Source organism: Zalophus californianus, chromosome 1 (genome assembly GCF_009762305.2).
Source record: "Zalophus californianus isolate mZalCal1 chromosome 1, mZalCal1.pri.v2, whole genome shotgun sequence".
In the NCBI taxonomy this organism is placed as follows: Eukaryota; Metazoa; Chordata; class Mammalia; order Carnivora; family Otariidae; genus Zalophus; species Zalophus californianus.
The window spans coordinates 55231961-55252247 of NC_045595.1; the positions used below are offsets into that span (position 1 = coordinate 55231961).

At 51.8% G+C, this 20287-nt stretch overlaps 1 protein-coding gene across 2 annotated transcripts in view; it reads left to right on the forward strand.

Annotated features, from left to right (window-relative positions):
* GRIP2 (glutamate receptor interacting protein 2) overlaps positions 1 to 20287 on the forward strand; it is a 97277-nt gene that overhangs the window by 60769 nt on the left and 16221 nt on the right. For both annotated transcript variants that reach the window (XM_027585058.2, XM_027585059.2), the window contains exons 2-14: positions 7187 to 7267; positions 7539 to 7674; positions 8514 to 8659; positions 9294 to 9380; positions 9884 to 9959; positions 11127 to 11272; positions 12148 to 12295; positions 12409 to 12578; positions 14719 to 14844; positions 15181 to 15330; positions 17923 to 18109; positions 18593 to 18738; positions 19551 to 19631. In XM_027585058.2, the coding sequence (XP_027440859.1) occupies positions 7187 to 7267; positions 7539 to 7674; positions 8514 to 8659; positions 9294 to 9380; positions 9884 to 9959; positions 11127 to 11272; positions 12148 to 12295; positions 12409 to 12578; positions 14719 to 14844; positions 15181 to 15330; positions 17923 to 18109; positions 18593 to 18738; positions 19551 to 19631 (1680 nt within the window). The remainder of the gene's footprint in view (positions 1 to 7186; positions 7268 to 7538; positions 7675 to 8513; positions 8660 to 9293; positions 9381 to 9883; positions 9960 to 11126; positions 11273 to 12147; positions 12296 to 12408; positions 12579 to 14718; positions 14845 to 15180; positions 15331 to 17922; positions 18110 to 18592; positions 18739 to 19550; positions 19632 to 20287) is intronic.

The window sequence follows — 20287 nt, forward strand, 5'->3', positions numbered from 1 at the left end:
AAGCCTCTTATCTAGCAATTAGCTGTCCTGAGTGGCCTCACTCTCCAAGAGAGCTCATCAAAGCCACACACTAAAATGCACGTGCCTTCCCTAGAGAGAACTCTCTCCAGTCCCCATTTATTGCCCCCCCCCCCCCCGCCCCGGGCTCTTTGTCTTCACACAGTTGTATGAATTCTGGTTTGCAGCACACAGTCAGCCTGCCTGATGGCCAGGAAAAGAGATGCTCACAGCCTGCCCCCAAAGCCAGCAACAAATTGTAGAAAGGAGGGAGTTGGGGTCACTCAGTGTTGAGATGAGTACACCGGACACTTCTGACCCAATGGAGTCATTGCAGCCCAATTCGGCACCGTGCACTTCCGTGGAGCAAAATCTGAATATTGAGGTGTAGACGGGGAGGAGAGGCAGTCTGGAAGCCAAATGTGGAGGACACCTCAGAGACACCCTGGACATGGGTCCTGTCTTTCAGAGCCAACATCCTGCAGCCTTTGGGGACCCACATTTGGGGATCCCACTCTTCCTCACTCTAGGTTTCTGGATTCTTTTGTTTTTAATTTCTGGGCTCAAAACACCACGTTTAACTCACTGTTGTTTCATGCTCCATTCTTTGGGATCCTACTGCTCTGAATTTGGTGAACTTGACCTTCTGCTTTCTTGTCCTCTCCTTAGGAGATAATCTTCCCCCTCCCCCCTCAAACCTGGAGCCAGCAAGCTTATCTCTGGTCTTCCCAGGACAGCCCAGGAGAGAGGGATTTTCCAGCGGCAGAATCTCATTTGCAGGGGATAAGACAAATTTTAATTCCAGAATTGCCCACATGAAATACCAGAGATGTTCACTGTCAGATAGCTGATAGAACCCAGTCTTTTTAATTTTATTAGCTAACATCTTGTTGAATCTAAATGAAGTGCAAATTAGGGAACCGTAATGGGAGGCATTATACTTAATGGCGTGTTGCCTGAATTGGTGGCTGGTGTGAATAAAGGGCCTGCGGGACGAAGTCGGGGGCGGGGGTGGGGGGGTGGGTGGTGGCTAGTGAGCGAAGCTGCTGAGGCCCCAACTCCAGGGGCCCTGGAAATGATTCTGGGCTTAACTGCTGTCTGATTTGTTATTAACTACCTTCTGGAAAGCAAAGGGATCCTAGCCTTGGTCTGCAGAAGCAGAGTGCTGGGGCAGCTGGGTGGTTTCTCAGTGGTTAGAGCTGCAGGTGGTGAAAGGTCTCATCTTCCTGAGATCCTGGCTGGGCCATGACCCTGACCTCATGCTGAACCCGACCCAGTCCCAGCCTGGGCCCCACCCAGACTCTAGAGCAGTGATTGTCAAGGGGGGGTTCGGGTGGAGCAATATTGCTCCCCTAGGGGATGTTTGCCGATGTCTGGACTTATGTTTGGTTGTCATGATGCGGTGGGGTGCTGCTGGCATCTAGTAGTTAGAGGGCAGGGATGCTGCTGACCATCCTGCAATGCAGAAGAGAGCCCCCCTCCCCACCACGACGTGGAATTATCTAGCAAAAAAAGAAGTCAATAGTGCAGAGGTCGAGAAACCTGCTGTAGTTTGAACCCTGTCACTGATTCTGACTGAGCCCTGACCCTGACCTCAAGCTGAGCCCTGACCTTGACCCAGCCTGACCCCACCCCCCACTGAAACCCAATCTGATCCTCTCTCTCCCGAAAAGGGCCTGGCTGGGATGGGATACTCAGCTTCTGCCCCTAGCTGGGACTGATTCCTCTCCAGCCCTGCTTCCTCATGCCTCCACCAAGGAAGGAAGATAGGTCCTGCGAGTTAGGTCTCGCCATCGCCAGAGGCTTGGGGAGAGGAGTGGCCTTCCCACAGCTGGTGAATAGCTGAGCCAGGGTCTGCCCTCGGGCTGGGCTGAACCCTGAGCCCATCATCTTAACACTGGGCTAGGGTAGAGCTGCAGGGATGAGGGCAGCTGGAGAGTTCTTCCAGAGCAGGCGGGGCCGTGTGCAGGCTCAAGTGAGGCCCAAGGAAGCTGTGGAAGCCCAAGGAACATACCTGATGCTGGGAGGGGTGGCCCCTTGGGGCAGCACGGGAAAGCCTGCCAGCCTGATGGTTTGTCACTCGTCTTTGCTCAGCTCAGTCCGGTGCTGAGAAAGGGCCTGGAGAAGGAGTGTGAAAGAAAATAACCTGGTCCAGAGAGCCTGGAACATGGGGTGGCATGGGCAAGGGGCCTGGGGTCGGGTCCTGGCTTTTTGCAGAAGCTGCCTTGGCTAAGGACTTTGCCCCTCTGAGTCACAAATTTTCTCCTCTGTCAAGTGGAAGTCAAGTCACAAGTTTTCTCCTCTGTCAAGTAGTAGCATCTGCCTCCTCCCAGGGCCGCTGTGAGAAGTGAGCGAGATAGAAGGGGGTAGTGTGGATGGTGGGTGCATGACGCGTGAGCCCCCTTTCCCTCACCTGTCAGGGCATTCAGAAGAATCCAGAATATGCATGGTGCCTAAGACAGGGAGGTGCTGAGGGGAGGCAGGGGCTCTGGCATTCTCACAGAGCAGGTAACCTGAAACCTTCCAGCTTCAGACTCCTTTGAGATGCACAGATGAATTCACAGGAAATGAAGAGGGTGAGCTGGAGAGGAGATAAGCCTGGTCTGTATAACCACTTATATCAATTTTGTACTGGATGTCTTGCTGGTGCAAAAAGGCAAATAACAAAAATAAAAAGTATGAAGTTTAGAAAGTAAGAAATAAAATTGTCATTTTTCACAGATGACAGAAAATCCTAAAGAACCTACAGATAAATGATCAGAATTAATATGGGGATTTTAAAGGTCAGAATACAAAATTAGCTGTATCATTATATACCAGCAACAAGTGATTAGAAAATTAAATTTGAAAATCTAATTTAAACATTAAACATTAAAACATTAAACATTAAAACACTTCAAATATCGGGGTGCCTGGGTGGCTCAGTTGTTAAGCGTCTGCTTTCAGGCTCAGGTCATGATCCCAGGGTCCTGGGATCGAGCCCTCAGCCCTGCATCGGGCTTCCTGCTCTGCAGGGAGCCTGCTTCTCCCTCTCCCACTCCCCCTGCTTGCGTTCCCTCTCTCGCTGTGTCTCTCTCTGTCAAATAAATAAATAAAATCTTTATTAAAAAAAACACTTCAAATATCTAGAAATATATTTAAAGAAAGATGTACAAGATCTTTGCCCATGAAAATACATAATATTCTTGGCAGAGATTAAAGAAGACAAAAATAAATGAAAGAATATACCATGTTTATTGATTGGAAGACCCAGTATTGTAAAGATGTCACCTGTCCACAGATTGATCTATAAATTCTATACATTTCTCATCAAAAAACGAAGAGAAAACCGAAAAATGGTAGGATGAGTGTAGGCTGATGCTGAGGCTTCCCTTTTGGGGTGGTAGCAGGAATGAGGGTGTTAGCTGGTCTCTAACCAAGGGCTTGGGTTTTAATAGCTTAAGGATACAGGAGACGATGCCCCTTATACTTTCTCCAGTTGGAACTCACACCCCAGCAGAAAACCAGGACCTTTAAAAAGATATACTCTCAGTGAAAGTGGGGATTTAAGAAAATATCCGTGCATCTACCAAAGAGAGAGCATGTCTGTCTCAACTAAGTCTTGGGTGGTCTCCTTTGAGAATTTGTGACCTGAGTTGTGCCCCTTGCTTCTGTCAAAGGTTGTAATTCACACTACGCCCCTGGTTCCAGAATCCCTGAGCCAAGGTGTTGGTAATGATGCCTTGGCAGGCACTGAAGGGAAGAAATTGCAAATGCTCTCTGGACCCTGGAGGGACCTGCTCGCAACCAGGCTGAATAAGATTCCCACAGATAAAGCCCCACTAAGGATGAGCTCACAGGTCTAACCTTTACCAAACACATGAGGAAATAGTTCCCTGGGAGGGAGAGTCATCAGATGTCCCAGACAGCAGAAACAGCTCTCAAGAATCTGAGATAATAGAAGACTGAGTAACAGATGAACATTGAAAAGATTTAAAGTTATTAGAGACATAAAAGGCACAATAGAAAAGGACAGAACAGCATATGAAAGCAGAATGAGAATATAAGCAAAAGGACCAAACAAAGCTTTCCAAAACCAAAAATATACTTGTTGAAATTAAAAGCTCGTTGGAATTGGGAAGATTTGTATATGGAGTGGGTATTGAATTAATAATTAAGGAATCATTGTAATTTTATAAGGTGTGATAATGGTATTTTTGTTGGATAAGAAATATGTTCCTATTTTTTAATGCATACTGAAATATTTAGAGGTGTAATTTTATCATGTCTGGGGTTTGTTTTAAAGTATTTCAACATAGAGGGGAGCCTAAGTGGCTCAGTGGGTTAAGCGACCAACTCTTTGTTTCAACTCAGGTCATGATCTCAGAGTCATGAGATGGAGCCCTGCTTTGGGCTCTGTCCTTAGCTCAGAGTCTGCTTGAGACTCTCTCTCCCTCTCCTTCTGCCCCTCCCCCCTGGTTACACACACACACACACACACACACACACACTCTCTAGGAAATAAGTAAATCTCTAAAAAATAATATAATAAAAAATATTTCAACATAGATAAAAATATGTGGAATAAATATGACAGTGTTAATAATTGTTAAAACTAGATGTTGGGTAAATAGGACTCATTATACCAGTGGTTCTCAACCTTCAGTGTGAATAGAGTCACCTTTGCCAAACGCAGATTATTGTATCTGACAAAGGACTTGTGTCCAGAATATATAAAAATTTGATAACAAGAAAACAACCCAACTTAAAAATGGACAAAAACTTTGGATAGACACTTCACCAATGAAGATATGTATGGATGGCAAGTAAGGAGAAGCATATGACATCGTTAGCCATTAGGCAAGTGCACATTTAAAAACACAGTAAGAGGGACGCCTGGCTGGCTTAGTCAGTAGAGCATGTGACTCTTGATCTCAGGGTTGTGAGCTCCAGCCCCACGTTGGGTGTAGAGTTTACTTAAAAATAAAATCTTGGGGCGCCTGGGTGGCTTATTCATTAGGCGTCTGCCTTCAGCTCGGGTCATGATCTCAGGGTCCTGGGATCGAGCCCCGCATCGGGCTCCCTGCTCCGTGGGAAGCCTGCTTCTCCCTCTCCCACTCCCCCTGCTTGTGTTCCTTTCCTCGCTTTGTCTCTCTCTGTCGAATAAATAAATGAAATCTTAAAAAAAAATCTTTAAAAAAGCCACAATAAGAAACTTATACATATCTATTAGAATGTCTAGAATTAAAAAAAAAAACTACACAAAAAACCCCAACTAACATTGCCAAATGCTGGCGAGAATGTGAAGCATTCATCCATTACTGGGGGACGTGCTCCCCTCTATGTTGTAGCCACTTTGAAAACCAGATGGGCGGGCGCCTGGGTGGCTCAGTTGGTTAAGCGACTGCCTTCGGCTCAGGTCATGATCCTGGAGTCCCGGGATCGAGTCCCACATCAGGCTCCCTGCTCAGTAGGGAGTCTGCTTCTCCCTCTGACCCTCTCCCCTCTCATGCTCTCTCTCTATCTCATTCTCTCTCTCAAATAAATAAATAAAATCTTAAAAAAAAAAAAAAAAGGAAAACCAGATGGGCAGTTTTTTACAAAGTTAACCTCATCCTTACTATATGACCCAGAATCCCATTCCTGGATATTGACCTAGGTGGAATGGAATGTGATGTTCAAACAAAAACTTGTATGCAGATATTTATTACGGCTTCCTATGAAATCACCCCAAACTGGAAAGAGTGGAAATGTCTTTCAGCAGGTGAATGGCTAGGCACACGGTACATCATCCCTGCAATCGAACACCAGTCAGCAATAAAGAGGAACAGACTACTGATCCGTGAAAAAACATGTGTGAATCTCAAATGATGATGCTAAATGAAAGAAACTAGACTCCAAAGCCCACACACTGTATGATTCTATTTTTATGGCATTCTAGGGAAGCCAGAATTATTTAGAGAGAAAACAGACCATTGGTAGTTGGGGGCGGGGGATGAGGCAGGGACTGTTTACAGAGGGGCAGCAAGGGAGAATTTTGGGGGCGATGGAAATGTTCTAAATCCTGACTGTGGTGGTGGTCAGGACACATTTCCCAAAACCCAGAGAAAAGCACACCACAAAGAATTAATTTTAATGTCTATAAGATTTTAAAAATAGATGAAAATATAAGTTAGGGTAATACACTAAAACATACGCACCTGCAGATTGCTGAACCCCACACTCCAAGTTTCTAATTTACTCCGTCCTAGGTGGGGCCTGAGAATTTGCATTTCTGACAAGTTCCCTGGGTGATGCTGGGCTAGGGACCCTCCTTTGAGAACCTCTGCGTTGTACTAGTCTATTTTCCTTATGTTTGAAATCTATGACACACTTCTCCAAACATAAAAAGGCAGATGTTACTGCAGATGAGACATCCCTGAGAGATACAGAAGTAGGAAATGTGAAAGAGAGAGGTGATGGGTCGTGGGAGAGAAAAATGCAAAGTCTCAAGGAATATCCATTAAGCGTTTCGTAAGAGAGGGAAGGAAACAACACTTAAGGAAATAAAAGGAGAGTGTTTTCTAGAATTAAAACTAAAGGAGACAGACTTATCTCTGGCTGCCTAGAATGTATGTTAATATGAATTGTAAACCCTAAAGTTCAGTCCTCAAGAAGAAGCACTAATTGGGTCCGTTCAAGATTGAGTTTGCTCACGGTGGGCACTGTCTCACATGTGCGGTGGTACCTGTGTGTGAGAGCTGCCTGTCCCAGCAGGTGTGCAAGCACGGCCCCAGGTGGTGGAGTCCGAAGACCTGCATTCTAATTCAAATTGCACAACAACTCCCCAGCTGTGTGCCTGGGGGCCTGAGGAGCCCGCTGGGATCCTGAGCTCCTTTATCTGTACGGTGGAATAATCCTGCCCATACTTACATTGTGGAGATGGTTACCCACAGAATAGCTGTGAAGCTCCCTGTATATCATCGCTGTTCAGAAGGTTATTCAGCCCAAGGGCAGAGATGGAGCCTCTGGCGGCGGGGGGGGGGGGGGGGGGGGGGGGAGGGGGAGGAGCCATGAGGATGCCCCAGCGGAGACTCTGGTGGAGCTGGTGGCAGAAGGAACCCCCTCTTCCAGGCCACATCCACCAACCAGAAGATTCCCAAGGCTGAAAGCGTTCTCCTGCACTGAAACTAAAGTGCAACTCGGGGCTTTTTCTCTTTCTTGCCTGCAGACGATGGGCCTTACTCCAAAGGAGGCAAGGATGCGGGAGGGACAGACATGGCCCTGGCATGCCGCAGACAGAGCATTCCAGGTAAGGAGCCTCCTGTCCTTCCTCCTTGTGTGTCCTGGAGGCACGGAGAGCTCAGAGTCGGGGTCAGACGGCATTGGCTTTGCTGCTAACTTGCTCTGTGACCTTAGACCAGTCACTTAACTTCACTGATCCTCTGGTGTAAAAGGGAGGTGATCTTACTCAGCATTTTGTGGCCAGGTGCCCCATTTACCAAGTGTTGGTCTCAGTTGTATTGGAGCTGGGGGTCCGGAATTGCCCCATGCTGCCTGCTCACCCCCCCATCTGTTGACAGAGGAGTTCCGCGGGGTCACCATGGTGGAGCTGATCAAGAAGGAAGGCAGCACGTTGGGCCTGACCATCTCAGGTGGCACCGACAAGGATGGGAAGCCCAGGGTCTCCAACCTGAGACCGGGGGGGCTCGCCGCCAGGTGAGGAGTGGGCTTGGCGGGGCAGTAGGAAAGGGCCAGGGGCCAATGGAAAATGGACCAGGGCTGTAGGCAAAGCGATCAGGTGGGTGTTTCTAGGAGCACCTAAGTGCTTCTTGGAGGGAAGCCTCCAGTGGAGGTTGTAATTCTAGGCCCCAGCTTCTCTTCCCTTTACTCAGGGGGCTGACTCGGCCACAGCATCCCGCTCTTGCCAGGCCCTCCAGACCTTTACATGTGCAGTTACCTTCTCGGAAGGCCTGTTCCCCACTGGCAGACTCCTATTCGCCCCTCACCCCCACCCACACTGCCTCTGGGCAGGGCGAGGCAGCTGCCCTGCTCTGCTCACTCGGCCCTGGGTGCCACTTCTGGACACATTGCTCTGGATTTTCCTGCCATCTTTCCTATGTGGCTCCCTTAGACCATGAATTCCATGAGACCTAGGGGTTAGCCTCTCTGGGCCTCGTTCAGGGCAGGCGCTGGTAAGTGTCCAGTGGAACAGAACAGATTAGTAGTCAGAAGCCAGGGTGAGTGCTTTAGGAACTAGCAAAGGGGGAGATGATCTGGCCACTCTTGCAAGCTCCCTGGGGCTGATCAGAGCCTTCATCAGGAGAGTAACACCCCAGCAGGGGGAAATGCCAGGCCTGGGTGTCAGACAGGTCCAGGTTAGAACCCATGCTCTCTTACTAACTCGCTGTGTGACCCTGGACGATGTCTGACCTCTCTGAGCCACAGCTTCCCCATCAGTAAAATGGGGATTCAGAAATCAAAAGGATTCAACAGAAGAGAGGGTGTGGATGCCGGCACTTGTCACCATGCATGTGCTCTGGCCTCCTTGCTCCCAGGAGTGACCTGCTGAACGTGGGCGACTATATTCGGTCAGTGAATGGGATCCATCTGACCAGGCTCCGCCATGATGAGATCATCACCCTGCTCAAGAATGTGGGCGAGCGCGTGGTGCTGGAGGTGGAGTATGAGCTGCCCCCGCCCGGTGGGTGCCCTTGGACGGGGAACTTTCTCCACTGCCTTAGTCGTGGGTAGACACAGCCATCTCCCCACCAGCACCTGGGTGGTGGGGTCCATGCCAGCTGGGGACCTGGGTGGGTTGGACCTGAGGATTGGCCACAAACATCTAAGCCGCACCTAGGGACTTTGCCTACAATTGCAGTATGCTGTCACCAGGAGGCGGCAGGGCCCTGTTTATAAACCAGTGTCATTTTGTATATTTAGTGCTCAGATGCTTTTCCTTAAGGGGGGAAGGTTTGGGGAATGTTGGCTAAAAAAATTGTTCCCTGTCCTACCGCTCTCTCCACCCTACCAGGCTGCATTGAGCACAGTGGCCTAGGGTTTGGCCTAGGTCTGAATTTTCAAAGTTGGTCTAAAGTCTTAAGATTTGAATAACTATTCAACCCTGGCCTGAGCCCATAGCCATGGACTCAAGTCTGAGTTCAGCAGAACTCTTGAAGTCTTACTTGTCCTACCTGTAAATGGGTGGGGGTGGGGGGATTTACCCTCCCTGTAATCTCTGTGACTGGTCACCCAGCTCTCCCGGAATGAGCTTTGGGGATGTCTGTGGCTTGGTGATGTGACTGAGGGACTCAAAGGAGCCCTCCATTTCTCCCCAGCCCCTGAGAACAACCCAGGGATCATCACAAAGACAGTGGACGTCTCCCTGTACAAGGAGGGCAATAGCTTTGGCTTTGTCCTCAGAGGTCAGTGTAAGAGTCACACTTGGGGTCAGGGGGCGGGAGGGAGGCTAATGCCGATTCCATGTGTGTTCTGTTTTGCTTTATATGGATAGATAGATTAATAGATAGATAGCTTCTTGCTTCTGACTTTAAAGGACTGAGGACCATTAAGTCAAATGTTAAATGGAAAAATTTGCCAAGAAATGAAGTGTGCATGATTGCTGGGAGTGAGATTGAGAACAAAGTTTAGAGCTGCCTCGGAACCAGGGCAAAAAGGAAAATAGGATGGCATCATAGGAAGGGAAGCAAACCATTTAAGAGAGAGAGAGAGGATTTCGGTCATGTCCCTACTTTCTGTCCCACTCTGGGGATTTATAGTTGGAATCTTATAAGAGGGCCTGTGACTAGCAAGGACAGGTCCTCAAACAGATTTAATGAAGGGAGCCGGCTTAGGGCTGAGTCAGGGGCTCTAGGTATCAGGGAAAGAGTGGGTGGATGACTGCCACCTCCTGTTGAATTCTGTCCAGGGGGTGCCCATGAAGAGGTACACAAGACCCGCCCGCTCGTCCTGACCTACGTCCGGCCTGGCGGCCCCGCTGACAGGTGAGCCTGAGCCAGAGGAAACCAAACAGCCTTTCCCTGCCCTGACTATGCCCAGATCCCCTGAGAAGAAGGCAGACCAGAAACCATTGTGCCCATTCTCCTGATGAGCAAACTGAGGCCCAAAGAGAGGACGCCTGTTGCCCCAGAGTCACTCAGAATTGTTGGTGGAACCAGGACTCCATCCCAAAGGAGAGAGACCCCAAGCTCTTTCCTCCCTGACATCCTACTGTCTCAGGGGTGGGGAGGGAAGCAAGCCTTGGCGTTATGTTGTTCTTCCCCCATCTGTGGAATGGGTCTGATACTGCAGCTCCTAGGAGTTACTGTGAGAGGTTTGGGGCACCACCGTGGCCTCTGTCTTGCAGCCTCTGAGTCCTGGCTGTGCCATCCCGCCTGGTGGTGCCTGGGCTGAGTGGGCTGGGCCAAAAGGAGAGAATGTGGGAGAGGAACATGTCCAGTTCCCAGCACCCGACCCCCTGATCTCCCCAGTGGGAGATTCTTGGCCATTTTAAGAGAAGCCTGGAACAGCCTTGTCAGAAGTCTAAACCCGTTCTTGGGACGAGGCCCTGTGACGAGCCTATTCATAGAACCTCCCAGAATAGCTTTGGCCACCTGTTGGAGCAAGCATTCCAGGGTGGGGATTTGACCCAAACCGAGGTGAACCCCTGCTCGGCCCTTCTCCCGGGGGCCCCTGCCAAATTTGTTCCCAGGCGCATCTGTCACCAGGCCAGACTCGCTGCTGAGAAACCAGAGTGGGGGCAGTGAGAAGGGACCTCAAGATGGGCAGCGCGAAGCCTCCAGGCCACCCCACCCCTGACGCTGTGTGGCCCTGGCAGGGCTGCTGTCCTTTCTGGGCGCTGGCAGTCCCCAGTGTCCCCAGGGCATCCCCACGCAGACATTCTTGGGTTGAGCCAGGGCTCTGACTGTATTAAGCACCAAGCAGGGTGGAAGATGTCAGAGCTCTTTGCATCCCTGCTTCATTGACTGAGCTGCTCCCGCAGAGCCTCCCCATGCGCTCCCTCACTGTGCCACCCCTTCCTCCTTCACCCACTGCCTGCTCCTCTCCATCCCCTGCTACCCCACCTTTCCCAGCGGCCTCTCGGCCTCTCGCCAGGGCTGTGGCTGGTGCTTGCACGGGGCCGGGCTGGCTGACCGGGCCCTTCCCTGCAGGGAGGGCTCCTTGAAGGTGGGGGACAGGCTGCTCAGCGTTGACGGGTTCCCGCTGCACGGGGCCAGCCATGCCACTGCCCTGGCCACGCTGCGGCAGTGCAGCCACGAGGCGCTCTTCCAGGTGGAATACGATGTGGCCATCCCGGGTGAGTCGGGGGCCCGAGGACTTGGGTTGGGGCAGGACGAGACCCAGGGCTTGAGGGAGGGGGTAGTGGGCACAGATCCTCACCACTGCAAAGGCGGTGTGACCTGGGGCCAGTCACCTAGCCTCTCTGAGACTCTCTGGGCAATAAACGCTATGTGCCAGTTGACTGTTGGAGGCCCCAGGGATCCAGGTGAGAACGATACAGACGAGATCTCAGTTCTAATGGAGCTCACCGTCTGGTGGGGAGAGAGGGACAGTAAACAGAATAAATCAATTACCGAGGCTGTCAGATGGCAGTAAGTGCTGTTGGGGAAAAAAAAAATCAGGGAGGGAAGGGAAAGGCTGGGGGAGAGAGAGGTGATGGGGGCCCCACCAGCCTGGTTGCCGAGGAAGCACAGAAGGGTCGCATTCAGGAAATGATGAAAGTCAATGGGGTCTGATTTGCTGACATGTGGACCTGGTGGCAGGGGTTGGGGGGTGGGGGCGGGCAAGAGCAGAAGGAGCTAGGTTTTGCTTTCAAGCCACTGGGTGGGTTCCTGGGGGTGTGGTTTCTGAGTGCGGAAAGGTGGTAGTGAACATGCAGCTCGGGGCCGGCGAACTGCAGGCTCTCCATAACTGTGAGCATGTTAGTGTCGTCCAGCAGAGCCCTGGGGTCAGAGTCCCTCAGAGCCGAATCCCTGTCCCGTCTCTGCTGCTGAGGACTTGTGTCAACTTGGACAAGGCTTTTGCCTCCACATGCCTCAGCTTTCTGATCTGTAAAATGGGTGCAACAGTCCCTCCCCAGCAGTGAGGATAATACTGAGAGAGCAGAGTGAGGCTGGGGAGGCAAGTGCTCAGTATTTGCATTTCAAACCCTTCTTTCCTTCCTTGTGCCAGATACGGTGGCCAATGCTTCGGGGCCCTTGATAGTGGAGATAACCAAGACGCCTGGGTCAGCCCTGGGGATCTCTCTCACCACTGGCTCCCAGCGGAACAAGCCAGTCATCACCATTGACCGCATCAAGCCGGCCAGCGTGGTGGACAGGTGAGGCACACACTGAGTGCCGCCACCATAGTGGGCAGGGATACAGGGGGAGAGGTGGCTCAGAGCTCCCTCTGGCCGGACCAGCCTCCCCCTTCACTCTCCCGCCTGGCCAGGAGTGGGGCCCTGCATGCTGGAGACCACATCCTGTCCATCGACGGCACCAGCACGGAACACTGCTCGCTGCTTGAGGCCACCAAGCTCCTGGCCAGTGTGGCGGAGAGAGTACGGCTGGAGATCCTGCCTGCACCCCAAAGCCGGCGGCCCCTGAAGCCCTCAGAGGCAGGTGGGTCCCCTTGGAGGGTCTCAGGACCCAAACCTGACAGCTGATGGGGAGGGGTGCACGAGGTCCCAGAGGCCTGGGACCGAAGTCCTGGGCAGGCTAAAATGTACTAGAACAAATGTCCATTCCTGTTGGGAAGCTCAGATTGTCAAGTGCAGCAGCTGAGGGCGGGGAGGTGGGGCAGAGGAACAGCCTGAATGTTGAGTTGACAGTCTGCTGGTGTGGATGCCCCAAACCTAGCGCCATCACTCTTTGCTAAGTTAATAGAAGTATAAGGGCTAGCTCGAGGGAGAGGACAGTCCTTCTGTGCTCAGAGCTTAGATCTGGGAGTCAGCTCCAGGGTCCTCAGCAGGTCCAGAGGAGGCAGCCAGGGAATCAGGAGGGCCTAAGGCCCCCCCCACTACCTTTTGAGGAGTTGAGGTCCCCCAGATTGGAGCAGGGAGCTGGGTGCTAGGCAGTCCAAGAGCAGAGGAAGCCGGTGATCTAAAAGACCAGAGGGCAGAGCCAAACCCGGGGCAGGGTGCTCACAAGGAGGCAGCTGCCCACTCAGAGCCTAGAAATGCATCCAACGTTCCAAACCCTTGGGCTTTGGGTACAAATGCCAGCCCTGCTCCAGCTGAACAGGTGCTTTACACCTCTGAGCCTCAGTTGCCTCATCTGTAGCTGGGAGCACAGACTTGGGAGGGGTCAAATGAGGTAGAGGACAGAGCACGGCCCAGGACTGTGGTCTGGGTGGTCAGGCTGTGAATTCCAGCCCTCAGGACACTGTGTGTGGGCAGGGATGGAGTCAGCCCACCCCATCCTTTGCAAGCCTAATTGATCATCTGGGAGAGAAAGATATCCCCCAAATAAAATGTGGGGAGACAGGCCTTGGGGATGGTCCGTCTCTGTGGCTCTGTGCACTCGCATCTCTGCCGGGGTCTGCAGAGGCCCCATCAAGCCACAGCCGGGGCCTGCCACAGGAGGCTTTGGGGCTTGAACTAGAGTGACTCGTTCTCACACCATTTACAACCCACCTGCCGTGGGCTGGGCTCAGTGCTGGGGCTTCCCGTGGGTCATCTCTTTTCATCCTCGTGACAAGTCTGTGAGGGCGATTTTGCTGTTATCCCACTTGACAGAGGCGACTGAGGCTCAGAGAAGCACAGTGCCTTATGAGGGCACAGGGCCGTGACAGTCTTCCTGGCCCTCATCAAGTGGGCCTCAGCTAGGTGCCAGGCACTGCTCGGCGAAGCACATCCTACGTCTTAACTCACTCAGATCCTTCCCATTATCCGAGGAGGCAGCCACTCTCTTAGTCCCGTTATACAGATCATGACAGTGCAGCACAGAGGGCCCAAGGGACCTATTTCAGGGACCAGGCAGCTGGCTCCCAGGCTGGCCAAGCCCCTCATCCATCCATGGATATGCTGCACCAGCCTGGACCCCTCAAAAGCCCAGAAGCTGAAGGAAGAGCTAAGACAAGACCTGGGGAGTCTGGGAGAAGGTGTTGCATGGCAGGTGGTTGGGAGGATCAGGTGGGGCAGGTGGGGGAGGCAGGATCTCTGGGGTCCCGTGGGAAGGGGATGATGGAGAAGGAGCTCAGAGAATTCATCTGGGCGGAAACCGTGTGAAAGCTTGGCGGGGAGGAAGCCAGAGCAGCCTGTCTGCAGCGCAGGCCTGAGCAAACTTCGGCCAACCCCACAGGGGCCCTGGAGCATAGGTTGCCCCCGAGAGCCCCGCCGGGGGTGTGTGTGCAGAAATGGTCAAGCCCTAGTGCCCCCGGTGCTTGGCCCCTGGCCCCTGTGGCCAAGGCTTCCCAGGCCACAGCACTGCTGCAGATCCTGAAGGTGCAGGAGCCCGATGCCCTCTGCCAACTGCACTGCTCAAAGCTGATGCACTGGGTCTCAGGCCGGGGCTACTTTCCCTCCCGTCCCTGCTGCTGCTTGGCTGAGCACTGAGCACGGTGCCTGGCACATAGTGGGCAGGGACACACAAGCAGCATCTGAATGCCTGGCTTGGCTTGGCTTGGGGGAAACTCAGGCTGTCTGGTCCTGCTTTCCTCACTTCATCTCGCAGATGGCAGCGTAACTCCAGGGGGCCGTGCAGAGCCGACTCGCTCAGTCTCTAACGCCTGCACTTCTCTCTCCTCTTCCTTGGGCCACAGTGAAGGTGCAGAGGAGTGATCAACCCCACCGCTGGGACCCCTGCGTGCTCTCCTGTCACAGCCCCCGGCCCGGCCACTGCAGGCCACCCACCTGGGCCACACCTGCTGGCCAGGACCAGAGCCGATGTAATGTGTCCACCTCACTGTGGCTTGTGCATGTTTCATAGGGGAGGAAACCAAGACTCTGAGAAATTGGGAGGTCTGCCCAGCGTTACCTAGCACATTAGTGATGAGATGGGCCCCTATCCCTGGCAGCTGGGTTTCACCATGTCTGTGAAAACCCTGCGGTCTTTGAGGCCCAGAGCGGGGGAGACCTGTCTGAGGTCACACAGCCAGTGTTTGGGGTGAAAGGGGGAAGGCGTCCCGGTGTCTCTCTTCCGTGGGGTGGTTGCCTGGCACCCACTGTGTGGCAGGGCGGAGGATCCTTCTGGGGTTCACGGGGCTGTGCTCTCATCTCCCCAGCCTTGTCCTCGACTCCCTTTTCCTCACCGACCATGAATCATGCCTTTCCCTGCACCAACCCCAGCACCCTTCCCCGTGGATCCCACCCCATGAGCCCCCGGACTACAATGGGGCGGAGGAGGCAGCGAAGAAGGGAACACAAGAGCACATGTAAGTAAGCCATGGTCTCTTCCCTCCTCTTTGGGCTGCCTGTATGGCTGAGAGATTTGCCAAAGGATGGGGGTATTTGGGACAGGGTCCCAGGTGTGTGTAGGGTCATTAAATAGCATGAGTGGCCCACCAGGCTTCCATGGATGGTTGGGCAGGTTGTGCGCTGCACAAGGACGCACCTGAGGGGTGTCAGTCACTTTGTACATTTTTAGTCTTATATTTTGATTATGGAAAATTCCCAGCAGGTGATGACACAGTGTCTCCAGGAAAGGATACCTTTTCAGATGTGCATAAAGGTTTCATAGTAACTCCATTTAATTTTCTTTCATTCTGTGATTCACTCTGATCCATTCAGAGAGAAAGTCTGAGTGAGGTGTAGCTCTGTCGGTGCCACTTCTCCGACAATGTTTAATTTCCCCTAAAACAAAGACGCGTAGGCCTGCGACTAGCCATCCAGATGTAATAGTTTATAATAATTTTCCCTTTTATTATATATGTATCATATATATAGTGTGTATATGTACATGTGTGTATGTACACGTACACTCATATACACACACACATGTATTTCTACTTCCCTTTTGTTTATGGGCATCTCTATTTATTTATGTTCACTATGTCTATAATTCCCTTTTGAGGTGAGGGTATTTAAGAATTTTAAAAAAGTGAATAAACGGAAAGACAAATAGTAGTGAATGATAATGTGGAGGTAGCAAAAGTCACGAGAATGCCAAGAATTTTGACGTCTCCTGGGAAAAGTCCTTCCTTTGTTGATGTAGAAAGTCTATCCAGCCTCCTGCCATGTGAACTGCAGAGGCCTCCAAGAAGGATGAGAGGTTAAACTGGGCCATTTGGAATTGAGCCCAAAGAGGGAAACGAGGAGTACAAATCACTCAGCACCTGCAATATGGTTATGAGCTTCCTGGAAGCCAAGGTGGAAAGGGAAACATTTCAGAGTCAGATGAGAGGTAAAATATGCCTTTACCAACCACCTTTGTCAACCACCAAAGCTGGGAGTGTGTAGGTGAAAAGATTCAGAAATGCTGTTCATAGGCAGGGGCATGTGGAGGCTGGGGGCGCTCGGGACCACTTATCTGTCCTTTTCCTAGGATGGACGACTAATAAAATGTTATCATTGTTATTGTTGATGATAATTATTTAATTGAACAATTTGAACACCTTCTATGTACCAGGCACCATTCTTAAGGATGTAACTGTGAAAATATAATAAATATAAATATAATAATGCAACATATGCAACAGCGTAATATATCATGTGTATTGTAATGTGTAATATAAATATAACAAAATAGTAATAAAGATACAATAGTATAATATAATTAGTAGTAGAATTAAATATGGTAATAAATCATATTTAATAAATGATACCCAGTGTCCATGTTAATAATACAAATGTATTTTATATATGGACTGTAAAACAATATACATTAAGTAACATAATATATCAAATAGATAGAAAGTTTTCATATGACCCAGCAATTCCATATCTAGGTATACACCCAGGAGAAATGAAAACATATGTCATGTTCACCCAAAAACTTACACATGAATATTCATAGCGGCATTATTCATTTTCGCCAAAAGGTGGAAACAACCCAGATGTCCATTAAGAGATGAATGCGTAAACAAAATGTGGTGTATTCATATAATGGGATATTATTTGGCCGTAAAAAGGTACGAATTCCAGAGACCTGCTACAATATGGATAAACCTTGAAAACATTATGCTTAGTGAGAGAAGCCAGACACAAAAGGCCACAGATTATAGGATTCCATTTATGTGGAATTGCCCAGAAGAGGCAGATCTCCACAGAAGCAGATAGGTTAGTGGTGGCTTAGGGCCAGGAGAGATGGGAGGATTTGGGGCAATAGCTAAAGGGACCTGGGTTTCTTTTATGAGGTGATGAAAGTGTTCTACAGTCGATTGTGCTGATGGTTGCCCAACATTGTTAATACACTAAAAAACCACTGAAGTGTACACTTTAAAAATAGGTAAGTTGCGGGTGCCTGGGTGGCTCAGTTCGTTAAACGACTGCCTTCGGCTCAGGTCATGATCCTGGAGTCCCGGGATCGAGTCCCGCATCGGGCTCCCTGCTCGGCAGGGAGTCTGCTTCTCCCTCTCATCCTCTTCCCTCTTGTGCTCTCTATCTCTCATTCTCTCTCTCTCTCTCAGATAAATAAATAAAGTCTTTAAAAAAAATAGGTAAATTGTATCTCAATAAAATTGTCACCAAGATTAGCATACTATGTACTGTGGTATTACGAGAGCGTTCCGACAAACCTAACATCACGTACCAGCACAACCCTCAGAAGCTCAGTTTACAACGTGGCAGTCCCAGGAGCTGGCTTCCTTTATCCTTGTCACGGCCCTGCTGGGTGGGACTCACCCGCGGGCCAGATGGGGAGAGCTCGGCTCAGAATGCACTATGACTCTGCCGGCCGCAGGGCGAGGCAGGGCTCCCACCCACTCGCCTCTCTGACTCTAGGTCCTTGGGCCTGGGCGTGGGTTGGTGCTGGCAGGAAGGGCTCTTTGGGACTGCCCACCTGAAAGCCGTGCCCGCCTGTTCCGCAGTGTCACTGGCCTCCAGCACAGTGGGGCCTGGGGGGCAGATCGTGCACACGGAGACCACGGAGATCGTGCTCTGCGGAGACCCGCTCAGCGGCTTTGGCCTCCAGCTCCAGGGAGGCATCTTTGCCACGGAGACCCTGTCCTCCCCGCCCCTCGTGCGCTTCATCGAACCCGACAGCCCGGCAGAGAGGTGAGCCAACTGCCCCCACCCCACTGGGCCTGCCACTCTCCAATTCAGGGGGCTCACGGACAGCCAGGGAAACTGAGTCACATGCCAAGCCTGGCTTCACGAGGGTCTCTCACCCAACCATCCTATCCTCTCCATCATCAGCCCCACTTTACAGGTGAGGAAACCGAGGTGCAGAGATGCTGATTCATTTGCCCAGGGTCACACAGCTCATGAGTGACCCAGGACTCGAACCCCTGTCTGTCTGAAGTCGGGGTTCTCTATACACACATCTCGTAAGGCACGGCGTCATCTCCCTTGGACAGACAGAGAAACCGAGGCCCAGCGAGTTTACTCCCTTAGCCAGAGTCACGGGGTTAATTGCCTGAGGCTCTACGAGCTGTGAGTCAGACCCCCAGGCCTGCCCACACATGGCATTCCTGTGCCCCAGGAATAGCCGTGATGGTAACAGAGCTGCTTCTTTCTGCGGGGCTGCCCGGGATTTAGGTGTGGGCTGCTGCAGGTCGGGGATCGGGTCCTGTCCATCAATGGGATTGCCACCGAGGACGGGACGATGGAGGAAGCCAACCAGCTGCTGCGGGACGCGGCGCTGGCCCACAAGGTCGTGTTGGAGGTCGAGTTTGACGTGGCAGGTGAGTGAGTGTCCCTACCCTCCTCCTCAGGCTTTGGGACCCTGTGCTCCCTCCTCTCTTTATCCTGCTCCTGCCTGGGGCACATGCTCTTCCAGCCCCATCCCACTCCCCGCCCGGTGGCCCTCTGCCAGAGCGTTTGCAGTGTGTGCCTGAGCACTAGTGGTGGCAGGGAAGGCCCTGGCCGGGGAGGCAGGAATCCCACACGCCAGCCTGAGGGTTGATGAGGGATTTTTGCACCAAAACAGGACCTAAGGGAGGGCAGAGGGGGGCTGAAAATATTCCATGCCCCTCGGCAGGCTTTAGGTAAAGAACCCCAAACACAAACTCAGGTTAGAACTCTGGTCCTGTGATTTGGACATTCTGTGACTTTGGACAGGACTTTCCTGCCCACCACCCATCCTCAGTTTCCCCAACCGTGAAATACTGAATAGAGTCCTTCTACTTCAGTGGATATCATTTGAGTTAGATGAGATCAATCGTGTGGAAACACCCAGCTAACGCCTGGAATATAGTAGATGTTCAGTAAATTGTTGCTGGATCCGAACTGGGTTGGGTTTGGCTCTGGGGAACCCCCTGGATGGCATTCATGGGGTCTGGGTGCCAGCCGCCAATCTGCTCTGATAGGATTGATTGTCTGAGACAGATGTCAGCTCACCATGCCTCAGTTTCCTCCTCCGTCAGGTGGAAGAAGCAGGGTAATCGGGATGGTGACTTCGCATTCTCTCCCAGCTGGCCTAGAATGGGTGGGGAGCTGGGACTCCCTGCATCTACTCCCTTGGGTCTCACACGCGTCCACGTGTGTTTGCACGCAGAGTCCGTCATCCCGAGCAGTGGCACCTTCCACGTGAAGCTGCCCAAGAGGCGAGGCGTGGAGCTGGGCATCACCATTGGCTGTGAGTCCCTCCCCGCTGTCCAGTCCCCGCCCCCAGCGAGCCACACCTCCAGCCTGGAGGAGGGGGATGCTCCTGGCGCAGCCCCTTCCTACCCCAGACTCCCCAGTCAACGGAGGTGGGAGTTTAAGCAGTCTGGGAGGGGAGAAGCTGCTCCTAGCCCGGGAAACTCCAGATAGGGCTGCCAGATACAGTTGCACAAGTTGTACATGACACAAGGGTGCCCATCTGAGGTAGACTTACCATTTTATTACCTCATTTCCTCAGTGGACTAATTGGAAGGGGTGCCCTCGTCTTATCTGCAAAGATGCCACGTGGGCTAGAAAGGTCTCCTACCATCTGGTCACTATTGGGAAAACCCATTAGCCCAGATGGACTTTTTTTGCAAGAAAATGTAGCTACTCATGTAACACCCATTGTCTTAGGTCACATTCCCCCAGAAAGAGCTTCTTAGACAAAGTTACATTCGGGGGGGGGCGGTTTACTGAGAAGGGCCCTTGGAATCAACACCTGTGCCAGGTGAGGGATGTGGGACTGGGTGGACGCAGAAGCTGGTTGTGATGCAGTCAGTCCCATGGAGAGCTCTAGGGCCGGGAAGGCTTTGGAAGTTGTCGCGAATGAGGCTGGGAGCCAGGCCTTTGCACCACTGTGTGGACCAG